This window comes from Melospiza melodia, chromosome 26 (genome assembly GCF_035770615.1).
Source record: "Melospiza melodia melodia isolate bMelMel2 chromosome 26, bMelMel2.pri, whole genome shotgun sequence".
Taxonomy (NCBI): domain Eukaryota; kingdom Metazoa; phylum Chordata; class Aves; order Passeriformes; family Passerellidae; genus Melospiza; species Melospiza melodia.
Genome location: NC_086219.1, coordinates 3991057 through 4005026, shown reverse-complemented (window position 1 = coordinate 4005026; position 13970 = coordinate 3991057). Strand labels below are relative to the sequence as shown.

Here is a 13970-nt window from a genome sequence, read left to right as displayed (position 1 = left end):
TTTCTATCAGATCCTTCACAGGACAGAAGTACAGCCTTCCCTGACAGTTGTTCTGATGCTAACACAGATGATGTCAAAACCTTTGTGGGAGATGTTCCACCCCAAAGAGATAACACACAGGAAATACCAACAGGCCACTTGTACCACCCCACTTGACATTTTGTCACCTGTTTGAAAGTCAAGGTAAGTTTCATTCTTAAAACTACACAAAGTTTTATTTTATAACCAAGTGTCACCTCAGCTCCTCTCTCAGCTGGGAACAAACCTTCCCTAATACAGGGGCTGGAAGAGGAGCTTCTCCACAGGTTCAGTGTCAGCTGAGCAGAACAGCTGTTGGATATTGTCCCTGACCTCACTGTAATAAGAAATTTTAATACAATCTACATCAAAAAATGGAATTTCCCTCTAACATCAATTTGCAGAAGTTTGCTGTGATATCACCAATGGTTTCCTTTCACCTTTCTGGATCCTGGGTGGCTGCCAGGTCAAGCATCAGATTATACTGAACTAAAGTGGATTGTACTTAAACAAAAACCTTTATCAAAAGAATAGGAATATCCAACTAAAGAGTCCAACAAGAGTATCCAACTAGAGACTCACTGCTCTTCAGAACCCTCTTATATCATAAATATGCCTTGGGAATTGGAAAGAGGATTCTGATCCCATTACAGCAAGAAACATTCAACTTGCCACATCAAAAGACAAAGATCTGACACCTGCTTCCTTCACATTTGTTAATTCCTACTCCTGTGGGTCACTCCCAGGGACAGTTTTCCCAGTCAAGATCAGTGAGTGATCACAAGGAAACCTGTTAACACTTGCAGCAGGAATTCTTTGCTAAACAGGAATACTCTTAAACAGTGAAGATCCTACAGGTCTGACTGCCAAGAAAACACATTCATTTACAAAACAACCTTGGAAGAACTGTTTAAAACCTCAAGTTGCCCAGTGAGACCCATGCCAGCCCTCCCCCGTTAAATACACGTATTTGCCCTGAAATGTGAATCACTGAGCCTGCAGAGATTCCATTTAATTAATAAAAAACTCTGATAGCAAAGGATTAAAGGGATTATGCAGCCAGAAAACAAAGTAAAGAAATTAAAGTCTGCTTTTGTGTGCCATTCATTTACTGCCTACGCTGAGTGGACGACAGCTAAATGCCAATGATTATTAGCATTCCTCTTAATTAGTCACTGGCTCCTGCCCACACACTGAACTACCTGAAATTTGTCCTCTGATATCAGCTATGGATATTGGACTGATAAGCAATCCTAAGCCTCTGTGATAAAAACAGGAAGAACAAGAGTACAACAAATGTGAAGAGCTAGATAGAAATTTTTTTTTAAAAAAGCACAAGGACACCTCTGACAAAACTGTTTTGTTCCATCACCACTGGAGATTAAAGTCTTTACCCTCTAGCTCTCAGAACATGAAAGGAGAGTAAAACAGTGAACAGATAGTAAAATATTACTAAGTTTCCAATTAAATGATTTGTAGTAAGAAACTAATGAGTCAGAGCACCATGCAATTAACAGAGTATGAAGTAGTTTCAGGCAGGGAAATCTGGAAGGTGATCCTTATTGCCTCTTGCAATTTGCTACTTTACTGTTCCTGCATTTCCTCCCTTTAGGCCAGAGAAAACACAAGACAACAGCCTGGCCTGCCCACTCCATCATCCAAACTACAAAGAAAAGAATCAGCAGTGAATTGCTGCTTCCCTTTTGACATTAGTAGTACCAGTTTTTGAAAAAATTGCATTTGTAGCCCTAGGAGACAAATGTTAAGCTGGAATTCACTACTTTAAATCCACAGCTGAATAGATGTCTGTATAGCAGCCTCCAGGAAATAATTTGTTTGGAAAACCCCTCAGTACTCTACTTGAAAAAATAATGAATGGTGCAAGTTTAAGAACTGAACAAGAGTGAAAAATATCATAGTATGCAGCAATCACACCTATCTCTGCAGCAAGATTAGCTTGATAATTTATTATTACAACCTAAATTAAACCTCAGGAAGGCTATGCTGTTGCTAAAGACACAAACAGACATCCCCAAAACAACCAAACACACCCTGACCCCTCACAAACCCAACCCAAACACACACACACACTGACACCCCAATATAAATAAACACACACACACCTGCCATCCCCAAAATTCAGCCAAAGACACAAACACTCTGACCCCCAAACACAAACACACCCAACACCCCCAAACCCAACCACACAAACGCACTGACACCCCAAATCCAAACACACCAACACCCCCAAACCCAGCCTGACCCCTCACAAACCCAACACACACACTGACACTCCAACATAAATACACACACAGCCCTGACTGCCCCCCAAAATCCAGCCAGACACAAACACACCAACATCCCCAAACCCAAACACATACACAAACACACTGACCCCCAAACACACCAACACCCACAAACCTGTATACTCCCCCAAATCCCACCACACAAACACACCCAACAACAACACCCAACATCCCCAAATCCAAAAACGTACACACAAACACGCTGACCCACACACACACACACTGAGCTCCAAACACAAACACACCGACACCCCAAAACCTGTATACTCCTCCAAACCAAACCCCACAAACACACCCAACACCCCCAAACCCAACCACACACACAAACCACTGACCCTCCAAAAACAAATAGACCAACACTCCCAAACCCAAACACACCCTGACCCCTCACAAACACAACCCAAACACACTGACCTCCCAAACACAAACACACCAACACCCCCAAACCCAAGCACACTCACTCCCCAACCTCACCACACACACACTGAACCCTCCCAAACCCAGCCAGCCACACACACCCCATCTCCCCAAAACATGCACCCCCAAGCCCCCCAAACCCAAACACACCAGCAGCCTTAAACCCAACCAACACACACTGACCCCCCACAAAAACACATATCAACCCTCCCAAAACAAACACAGACACACACCAACCTCCCCAAAACAAAACCCACACACACAAACACACCGATCCCCAAACTCAAACACATCCCCAGCCAAACACACCGACCCGGGACCCTCCCTAAAGCCAAGCCCAGCCCAAGCCCCCGCAGGTCCCGCAGCGCCATCTCCCGGGGCCAGCGCCCCCCGAGCCGGGCACAGAGCCCGGGGGGACCCCGAGATCACCCGGCCCTGGCCCTGCCCTTCCCAATTCCTGCCCTTCCCAAGCCCTCTCTGCCCCCACACTCCCCACCCACCTCAGGGAGGAAGGGCTGCAGTAGTGCTGGCTAGCTCAGAGCTGATTTGGACTACCCTGCATTACTGAAATATTTGTAAAGCTTTTACCTTGAAAATGTCTCACCACAGAGTTCTCTGTGACAAAGAAACTCAAATTAGAAAATTTTACCTATTGCAAGGTTCCAAGTGCAGCAGTGTGACAGAAATGTGTGCACTCCCTTGAAATGAGCCTGAGCCTCCTGCCTGCCCTACAGCTGGGACTGATGGACTGAGGATGGACAGAGCTGACAAACAGCCTGTGCCTTTCAGCTGCTTTGTGCTCCTTTCTCTGATGATCACTGTAATGGCCAGAAAAATGAAATAAAGAAGTTTTTATTTTGCTTTTATCCAGATCACAATTTCTTATTAGAGTTGAACAGATTATTTGGGATACCTTGGGATGGCAGGTGAAAGGCACAGAGAAAGTTCCAGCCTTGCTGCAGATGTGTTCTTCTCTTTCCTTACACACTCTGCTGTCATAATTTCACTTTTAAAAATAAACTGTAATGGCGTAGCTAGTTCCATTACTTTTTTTTTTTTTTTGGTGAAAGAAACCTTATTTCAAGACCTGGTTTCTGCTCCTCTGTTTGCATCTGCATTCTCCAGAACTCAATTCCCATCAGATATTGACGTGCTGCATTTCCAAGCCTCAGTCATGCCAGATTTACTTTCCCTCACGTCAAGCAGCGTGAAGGTTCAGGTTGGTAATTCTGCAGTGCTGAGAGGACAGGGCAGGCAGGGACCAGTCTGTCAAGCTTCACTTGGAGAATATACCCAGACTACAGTGGGCCAAAGAGCAAGAGGGTTTTTTCCCCTCAAACTGGTGGAAATTATGCCACAGAGCAGCAGTGTTTTGGCAGCTGTGATCCTGTGCTCAAGAATTTTTACACCTTGCCAATTCTGTAGTAAAATAAAATATCTTCAGAGAGGCCTAAGGAGCCACCATCACACAGGGGTGTGTGTCCAGGCAAGCACAGACTCACCCACACACCTCAACCCAGCTCAGAACAAGAGAGCCTAGGTCAGAACCTCTCAGAAACATGAAAAGGAATTCTGAAAATTAAATACTCCTATGCATTACAGCTCACACACAGTGAACAGAGGAAGCATCTTCAAAAAGAAAGTTAACAGCAGGTTGTGGTTAGTTTTTTCCTTTGGTTTCCTTATTCTCCAAACAGGCTATTTTCAGCACACATTAAAAGGCAGAGTATAAATAGGGCAATGTAATTTGGTAGCAGAAAAAAACCACCTTATTGCATATATGATCTCATAAGGTAGCTATTTCAGTGTGTAAAATTAATCTAATAATCATATTATGTAGCTGAATAATCAGCTAAAATGTTAAACTTTCAGTGAAAATAAACTTTTTAGGTGTTGATGAGAACAGGTATCTGCAGTGACAGCAAAGCAAAAGACCCCAAACCCCTGTACAATACAACCTACAAGAAAAATGAATAACAGTGCAAATGTTTTTCCAGCCAACATGTACAACTCACTGAAGCAACATGTTAAGTTAAAATTGGTAGTAAAATTCAAGGAAGAGATGAGGACTCTCTTCCATATAATAACAAGGTCATCTGCAATTACAGTGCCAATACAAAATCATTCTACTGCACACCTCTTGTAAACTAAACTCAAGCCAAAGTTTTACACTAGAAATTGCATCCTTTGAAGAAGTCCTCATACAAATGCTACTGGTAAATCACACCTCAAATTCCTGGTTTTGCCAACTGTCACAATATTTGACTAATAACAACTCATGCTTGCTTCCCATAAACCACTTAGCAACAGGGGAAAGAACTGTTGCATTATAGATTACATTTCATCTATGCTATTTTACACAGAAGTAGATAATTTTTGGGGATGTTTGTGATTGGTTTCATTGAGTCTTTTTTTTTTTCCCAAAGTTGTCTTGGCTATACTAACAACTTGTTCTTCATGAGCCATCATATTAAACTAGGAATTGCTTCTTCTGATAATGAAGGATAATGATAGGTTATATTTATAACCTATCTTTTAGGATAGGTTATATTTATATATTATATTTATATATATTTATACTTATATATATTATGCTTATATATTTCAAGTTATATTTAAATATATTTATTGCTAGGAATTTGTTCAGGAATTTGGGCAGAACTTGGGATCTACTGTAATACTTACTTTGTTCAGTAATTTATCTACTGTAATACTTATTTTGTTCAGTAATTTATCTACTGCAATAATTTTACTACTGTAATTTATCTACCAACTGCTGCCCTGAGGCACTTCCAAAACGAAATAAGCACAAAGAAGCACTTTGAAAACCTTCCCACAAAATACTGCAGAAGAATTTGAAATAAATTCCCAACTTTTCAAAGTGCCATTCCCATTGAGTTCCCTCTCCCATGGATCCAGGGCTCTGTACCTTTGCTTGGGATGAGCTGTTTCCTTGCTTGGCACAACGATGACGTTGGCACTGTCACCCCAGAGAGATGCCTTTGACATTTTGGGAGAGCAAAGAGTGGCTGAGTGACAAAGGAGAGTGGCTGAGTGACAAAGGAGAGTGGCTGAGTGACACCTCCAGCCCAAAGCAGAGGCAATGATCCCTGGGCAGGCTGCCCAAGCTGAGCATGACGCACTCCAGGAGGCTCTGAGGTGCTGAATCTTCCTTGAGAAAAGACAAAGGACAGCAGCTGCTGGTCAGTGCTTCATTAGCTTTCCTTGAGGATGCCTAGGGTGAATATTGATAATACCATTGTCATTGATGGTTCACTGAAGGAGAAGCATTTGTACAGAGCATCCAGCACCAACAGTGAGATCATGCATCAAATCAGAGCTAATTACTGTCTGCAGTTTTGGAACAAGAGCTGCATGACTCAGATGAGGAGAGAGAATTCCTCTCTTGCTGCTTATCTCTCTCACAGGGAAGCACAGGGAAAGGGCAATAAAACACATTAGGTTAATTCTGTAGAGAAATTCTTTTGTCATAAACATTCAGTTCAGCAAAAGAAGTGTGGAGAAAAAGGATTTGTAGTACAGATATTTGTTCAATAGTCAAGGCAAGTCAAACACCAGCCCTCTCTGTGCACAGAAGAGAAGTTTAGGCTGGCAGGACCTCTGCAGGTCCTTCCCCACCTGCCCAACACCCACCTGTGCACTCAGGCGAGAGCATTTGAACACACACAGGGATGCCAAAGGCATTATCAAGCTTAATTTTGAAATTCTGTCCCATTCCATCCTTGGATCTATTCAAACCTGACTAGCCACACTCCTGGGCCAGCTGTCCTGGCTGACCCTGCTTGGAGCAGGGGAATTGGAGTATGAGATTCCCAGATTTCCAACTTCAACCTCCTTCAGAGCCCACTGTGTTTAGCCCACCCATGGGGGGCTTGCTCCCCTGAGTTACACCTGCAGCAGAAAAACTTCTGTTCTGTATGACTGATGCAGCCAATTTGAAATTAGTCTTAGGAGTCACAGGATGTAAAATATAAAAATTAATCTTCAACAGGAAATGTGAATAAAGGAAAAAGATGAAAAGCAGGGAAGTTCACACCTTTTGCAACTTAAACTTACCACAAAATTCAGCATAAGGAAACAACTTTAGTAACACTAGTTGGATTTCATAGTATTTTGAAGAGCATCTGAAGACAAAAGCATTTGAGTAGAGAGGCAGAAAAGTAACACACCATAATTTGTTGCAAAGAGGCATTATCTTCTCACCATTAAAAGGAAAGAATATTGCCATGAAATTACCTTTTTTTTGTTATTTTCAAGGCTCTATACAGTTGGATAAGACACTGCATAGAGAATGGAGGGGAGGGACCAGTCCAGTCAGTCCTTGCTCTATGATATGATAAATCAAATTTTAAGTAAAGGAAACAAAATAGGCTAGATGGAAGGAAAGAAGGACTAAAGTGATGAGATGACATAAGGCAACTCCTGTGGCAGCATTAGGCAAAAGCAATGGGCAAACAGGGGAAAAACCTTGCTAACACACTCAGAATTAAGTAGTTAGTTCCGACTGGAAGAGAAGATAAGTGAAATGGAAAATGGTCTTCCAGTCTACAGAGGGACCTGTGTTTAACATCAACCCAAGTAGTTTATATGTACCAAGAAGTCTCCAGATGGAAGCTGCACTTTCTCTGCCAAGACAATTCTCTAGGGCACCATTGGATGAGGTCTTCCCAAATAAATAGGTGTGAAATTCTGCAAGGGGGAGCAAAACAAATTTAAAAATTGAATTCTCCTAGTATTACCTATGTAAGTTAACAAGCTTTTTCAACTCCCTCTCTTTTTTACTTTTTTTTTTCTGGCACAACAAATACAACACAACACATTCATCCATCTCACAAAAGAGAGAGGAAAATAAAAAAGTGCATTTCATATCAGATGCTTTGCGTCAGGACTGCTGAGGCTCATAAATCAGCTGTCTATTGCCCTGGTCATTTCAACCAACGTCTGACCCTTTGTTAACTCATGATTTATAACTCAAAGTTACTTTTTTTTTAAATGCCAGATTTATAAACTTTACTGTGCTTGGTTTGATATAATATCCATTTTGTACACCAAGCTATAAGACAGTAAATTTATTGTCTATGAACTGTTACCTTGAAAAATTACATCAATGCAAAGTGGTTTCCATTTAGAATCAATGGGCAATAAATTCATTGGATTTTTTTCTGAAGGGGGGAGAGAACATGATGGTGTTTATGAGGTCATGAGTGGCTATATAATGGGAGAAACTGGGAGCTGAGGCTACAGTTAGCCAGGAGTGCTGAGTTCCAGGGTTAGACACAACAGAACATCCAACACAGCAAAGATGCATAAACTGATACTCTGCTGTCTCATTATCATCTGCTTCTCCTGTCCTCTCTTGTCTCTCCCCATCATCAATGCCAGTGAGATGTCTTACCAACACTCAGGTAAGAGAATTTTGATTTTAATGGTTATCATGCATGGGTTGGGGCAGGGAAAGCAGCAGTGTGCTTTCCAAGGGGCCTGGATCTGTGCTGCTCAGCTGCAGGAGAAGCAGGACAGCAGCAGCACAAGGGACACAGCAGTGGGGGCTGGTCTTGCACAATGGGGAGGTTGGGTGCCCTAAATGGTTCCCCCTGCTGCTTTGAGATCCAGGGAACAAAAGGATGCACTGAGGAGAAAAAGGTATCTGAGCCTTGCAGCACTGAATGTGAGCTGGCATTCAGTGTCTGAGCTCTCATAGGCATTGGGTGACTTAAAGAAACTTTGCTGTACAATCTCTCCTGTTTCTACTCTTTGAAATAAGCTATTTTGTGTTTAAAAACAGGGAAACCTAGTGCTAACATCAAGAACAGGCAAATCTCTCTTACACTATGTATTGAAAATGCTCTTTGTTTGCACTAATTCAAATTTAGCCCAGGAAAAGAACAAATCTTTGCTTGAGAAAGTGATGCTCAAAGTTTGAAATGGCTCAGAAAAAATGCACAGCAGAATCTGGAAGGTTGCTCTCATCAGACCTGACTGGTACTGGAAGACTTTGTGAAATGAGTTCTGAAAGAACAGGCAAACCAACCCAGAAGTTATTGCATAAAGCTGACTATTAAAAAGTGGCTGTTCTTACCTGCTTTGCAGCAGTTGTTCTGCTTGTTTATAGGTATCAGCAGTCCTCAGTCTGCTCTGAAAATCTTGGGCTCTCTAAGCCAGCATCTCCTCAAGCCTTCCACAATGTAATTTGCATTTCCAGGTACCCCTGACTCAATATCTGAGTAATATCTGTCACATCATAGCTGGCTCTAGCCATGATTGCATTAGGTTCAAGTCAGTGCTCAGATCTTCCTGCTAATGTAAAGAGTCTCTGGGAGGGAGAAGACAGAAGAGGAGCTGTCTTAAAGAGGGTTGGTTTTGGGTTGGGTTTTTCCTTTTTTAAATATCAAAGCAAATTTACCTGCTAGCAGTGCTCTGATTTAAAGAATAATCCATGGTCAGAGATGCAGATTGTCTCCACTCAGCACTGGGAAGTTTTGGTATTCTTATTTTGAGTCCTATAATGAAATCCCTGCTGTCCTTTGCAAATGTCCTTTTATGCGGTGAGTAAACCAATAACAGGCACGTCCAAGGTCCTCAAATTTCTGATCTTTGTGCAAGTTTTTGAAATGTTGGGAGATTATTTCAGGTTGTTTTCTTACATGTCCATGTGAGGAGCTACAGTCACATCCATCCCTGCAGGTCAGAGCAACTGAAACTCCAAAGGGTCACCTACAAGTACAATTACAAAATTCTATTAATCTGCCCAAATAGTGTTTGATGATGACAGCCTCTGGTTGCCCACAATTTTGGATGGCTGCTATGTATTACCAAAGATGAAATTTACTGCTCAGATTACAAAAACCCAAGTTACCTGGAATATTGCACTGCTAAGGGATTCTGTTGGCAAAGTGCCTTGGGGCACAGGCTAGCACAGAATTCTGAATTCTTTATGCATAGATAAATTAATTCTATCAGCTACCAGCAAGCTGTAGTGTTGGAAAAACTGGTAACATCTGTACTGGTACACACATTTAATGAGAGATGGCTGAAATGCACCAAGAAGCACAGCTATCAAAATAAATTGTAAGTTTTTCTACCTTTATTCCTGCCCTTCCACAACCTCTACTGCATTTAGTAATTGCAAGACTGAACAGGTACATAGGTGTTGAACAGGAAGTTTTGCCTTTATTCATAGGAAAGTTTTGCCTTTATTCATTCCTGCAGCACAGGAACGAGTTGATAAATAAATGAAAGTATAATTTTTAAAATTACATCCAAGTCTGGGCTGTGTACTGGAAGGATGAGGTTGAGAGTACCTCAAGTGACAGGAGGGGCTGCTGCTGCTGTCAAAAACTCTTTTAACAAAACTGCCAGAGAAATGAGAATCTAAGATTAACATCACTAAGGTTTCTCTTTTCTCAAAGCTTTGGAAGGAAAGGAATACAAAACCAACTATCCCCTATTAGAAGAATTAAATAAGGATGTGTGGTTGGTGCTTTCATGAAAATCTTTAACAGACCTGATGAGAAATCCCCTGGGACAGACTGAAACAGGGATGCAAAGCAAAAGACTCACCCTGTGCCTGTTTCTTGCCTTGGCAGCTGATGAAGACTCGAGGTTAAACCTGGAGAGGTTGGGCAGCTCCTCCCTGCTCCAGCTCCTGCCAGAGCTCCTGGGGACCCTGAGTGAGGACAGCAAAGCAGGTGAGCATTCACACAGCACTGGGAGTGCCCATGGCTCACACCTCCAGCTCCCACAGATATCACACCCCAGCTCCCAGCTGTTTGCTAAAATACAGTGTTATGTGTAAGTAACACTGTCAATGAGTTAAGTGGAATTTTGGGGAAGCTGCTGAGTAGCCATGCCTGCAGCTCAACATCACCTCAAAATCTCCAAATGAGTGCTGCAGAACTTCCAGACAGCAAAACCAGGGCAAGGAGAGGATTGTCAGGCAAAGAAAATAGCAGTCTTAGAAAACATCAATACTTGCAGAAATTGCAGAATCCGTGACAATGGATGGTTTGGAAAGCAATAGGTGTTACCCTTGGATATTCCACTCCAAGACCTCTGAGAGTTGTAGCATTCTGGCACATGAGAATTACTTGCCTAATTCATGATTTCTAAATGCTAAAACATTTCATTGTGTCTTCCCTTTAACAGGTCTTACCCCCAGCAACTACAACCCAGGGGAAAATATCAAAGAGGTAAGTAAATAACCATCTGCCACTGAAACAAGAAAAATAAGACTAAAACTACATAGAATTGTTACCAAGAAATCATTTCAGATCAACAGACTTCACAAACAGTACAGACTAAAGTAGCATGCCACAGTGTTCTTGAAGCTGGAATCACTTAGCAGTTAGACAGGCAAGGGAGAGGGGGAAAATGGAAAAAACAAAGAGAGCAAGTAATCTAGACTAAAAAAAAGTGGAGGGCTTAGAATTAAGGGGTTTTTTTGGTCGGTTTTTTTGGTGTATGTTTGTTTGGGTTTTTGTTTTGTTTTTGGGGTTTTTTCCCCCTCTCTAAATAAAGGCCAATTTCCAGCTTCATCAGCCCAGGCACCATTAATTGCACCACCACCACCCCCAGCACAGGTTACACAGCATGATCAGCTCTGTTATGAACCATTATTGTTCATGGAGAACATCATCCCTGTTCACTTCCTGCTGATTTAAACATCAATGCAGAGAACAGGGCTGGGTTTTAGTGGCACATGCAAAGCAGAGGTTTCCCAGGGCAGTCCCCTCCTTCCCCCAGTGGGAGCACAGGGTGCTCAGGGAGGGTGGAGGATGGACTTTCCCACTGGGAACCACCCCCATAACCTCCCCAGTGCTGTTTGATTTCAGAATTTCTACAGGAACCATCCTCAAAATGCTTTCCTGGGCCGCCTCCTGACCAAGGACAGGAAACAGTACAAGAAACGTGGGAATCTTTCTGAGTGCTTCTGGAAATATTGTGTGTAAACAGGGAACTCCCTGACTGGCTGCATAATTTATACAGATGGCTGAAAACATGTATATAGATGAGCTTGATTCAAAATGGGAATGAAGAACCATGAAGGCAGCACCTAACTTTAGACTCTCTGCTACCTGGAAATGAATAAATTCTTGATGTTTTGCAATTATGTTGTGAGCAATGTAGTAATTTTTTTAGAGCTCAGCACAGCAGGAAGGAAGTAATGGGAGGAAGAGAGAAATACACAACACAAAGAGAACTTGGGCAGGGGAAGCAAAATTCCCATGGGGTTCTGTGAAAACTCCCAGAAGAGCTCAACTGTGTCCAAGTCCAGAGGCAAAGGGACTTTCTCCTTTGTCACTCATGTAGATTGAGGTGCCAGGAAGAAGAGTCATTGCTGCATTCCCTGAAGATGTTGAGCAGGTAAGGGATGGCAGCTTAACAATGCCCAGTCCCCTCCTGCCATGCCCAAGGCACCACAAAACCAATCAGCAATGTCAGATCAGGCATCTGCTCCCACTGCTGCTGGAGATGATTGTTTCTCTCAGGCACCTGTAAAAAGACCCACAAATTATTCCTCTGTCCAGCCTCCAGCTGCCTGTGCCCATGGGTTTGAAGAATTGAGTGTGATTATTATCAAGCACAATATGGAAGGTAAATGTGGTTGTCATTCAAGATTTTACCCCCAGATTTGGACAATCAGTGGAGGCAGGAATGACAGACACACAGGTGCAGGAAGGTGATACATGGACAGAGATAACAATCTGTGTTTCCAGGGCAAGCCAGCTTGGACACTCAAGGTGCCACTCGCTGATAATGTTCACTGTATCTTGGCATGTAACACAAATAAAGGAGAGGACAAAACAAAAAGCTACACAAATCTCCTAGCCTGACTCCTCCACATGCAGAGTACTTGCAGACTCTCTCAGTCCTGGGTACCTTCTGATAGTAACTGCAAGAAACTGAGCTAAACAGGCAGGAATTGTCTCTGGGGATGCCAATTTTGATAATATCCACAAGCTGTCTGAGCTGTGAACCCCTGCTCAATACATACATTGCATAAACCTCACTCCAGTCAGGGCTCACAGAAAGCTTGAGATAAACACCTAACAGTGATGCACAGCTACACTGATCTCAAGAGCACACATCATAAATCTCTGACTGTGTTGTTTAAACAAAGCCTACAGGTTTAAAACAGCTTGCTCACTTCACATGAATTGTAAGATAGATGATGCCAGCTGTAACAGAGAAAAATGTCCTCAAAGTCAGAGCAGCAGGATGCCCTGTGCTGCTATTTGAAATCTTCTGAACATTCATCCTTCTCTTACACAGTGGAGCAAGTCAGTGGCTCTCTGGAAATTACTCCTTTTCTGCTACCATAAACTTCTCAGAAAAGACTTCAAATTTATCTAAATGAATAATGAGCTAAAACAGACATAGACAGGATAGAAATGTACAGCCTAAAAAAGACTGGGGGGGAAATATTTTCAAAAACTGCAAGCATAAAGCTAAATAAATAAAATCAGGGTGAAGAATAACAGAAAAGATATTGCAAGTATTAAAAAGTTCACTGGCCATCTACCTGAGAGAGGAAGAAATGAAGAGCTGTCAGGTGTTGAAGATGGGTCAAGACAAGGTAATTGATCTATAAATAGTGAAACCTTGGGTCTTAAAACTACAAAATACTTGCTAACATTTATGGCATCTAAAGAAGCAATACCAAATCAATTTACTATTCCAGCTAGGCCAGCTCACAGCAGCAGGGGCTGAGGGGGAATTCAGATAATTTTAATATACCAGAATTTCAGAGCCTGAAACTTTGTCAGGCCCAGTCCTTGCCTCTGGAAAGGAAGGAGTTCAGAGTGCCTTTGGACACCACTGGTGGCTCTCAAAGAGAACTGTTTGGGACACTGTGGAGCACCCAAGTGCTTCCTTCCCAAAGGACTTTCCTGGCAGATGCCAGATAAACTCAGGCCCAGGTCTGAGAGCAGAGCCTGGCCAGGTGTGACATGGGAGGGCTGTGGTATTTTCTGGGAGTCCCATTGAAGGGAGGAAATCAATCTGAGTCCATGTTCTTAGAAGGCTAATTAATTATTTTATGATCAATATTATATTAAAGAATACTATACTAAAGAATACAGAAAAGATACTTACAGAAGGCTAAAAGATAATAATGAAAAACTTGTGACTCTCTCCAGAGCCTTGACATAGCTGGCTGTGGTTGGTTATTAAGTTAAAACAATTCACATGTTGGATAAACAATGTCCA

At 42.3% G+C, this 13970-nt stretch overlaps 1 protein-coding gene and 1 long non-coding RNA gene across 2 annotated transcripts; one reads left to right on the top strand and one right to left on the bottom strand.

Moving 5' to 3' along the window:
* The first annotated feature begins 8017 nt into the window (after positions 1-8017).
* On the top strand, positions 8018-12156 carry UTS2 (urotensin 2). Its single transcript, XM_063176982.1, has 4 exons — positions 8018-8167; positions 10349-10450; positions 10908-10951; positions 11594-12156. Exons 1-4 carry the CDS (start codon positions 8065-8067, stop codon positions 11708-11710), a joined length of 366 nt encoding a protein of 121 aa, XP_063033052.1. The 5' UTR covers positions 8018-8064; the 3' UTR covers positions 11711-12156.
* Positions 8195-10434, bottom strand: LOC134429709 (uncharacterized). Its single transcript, XR_010030636.1, has 3 exons — positions 10323-10434; positions 9166-9476; positions 8195-9075 (listed from the first exon to the last, which is right to left on the bottom strand). It is a non-coding gene; the product is annotated as an uncharacterized LOC134429709 (long non-coding RNA).
* Positions 12157-13970: the final 1814 nt, after the last annotated feature.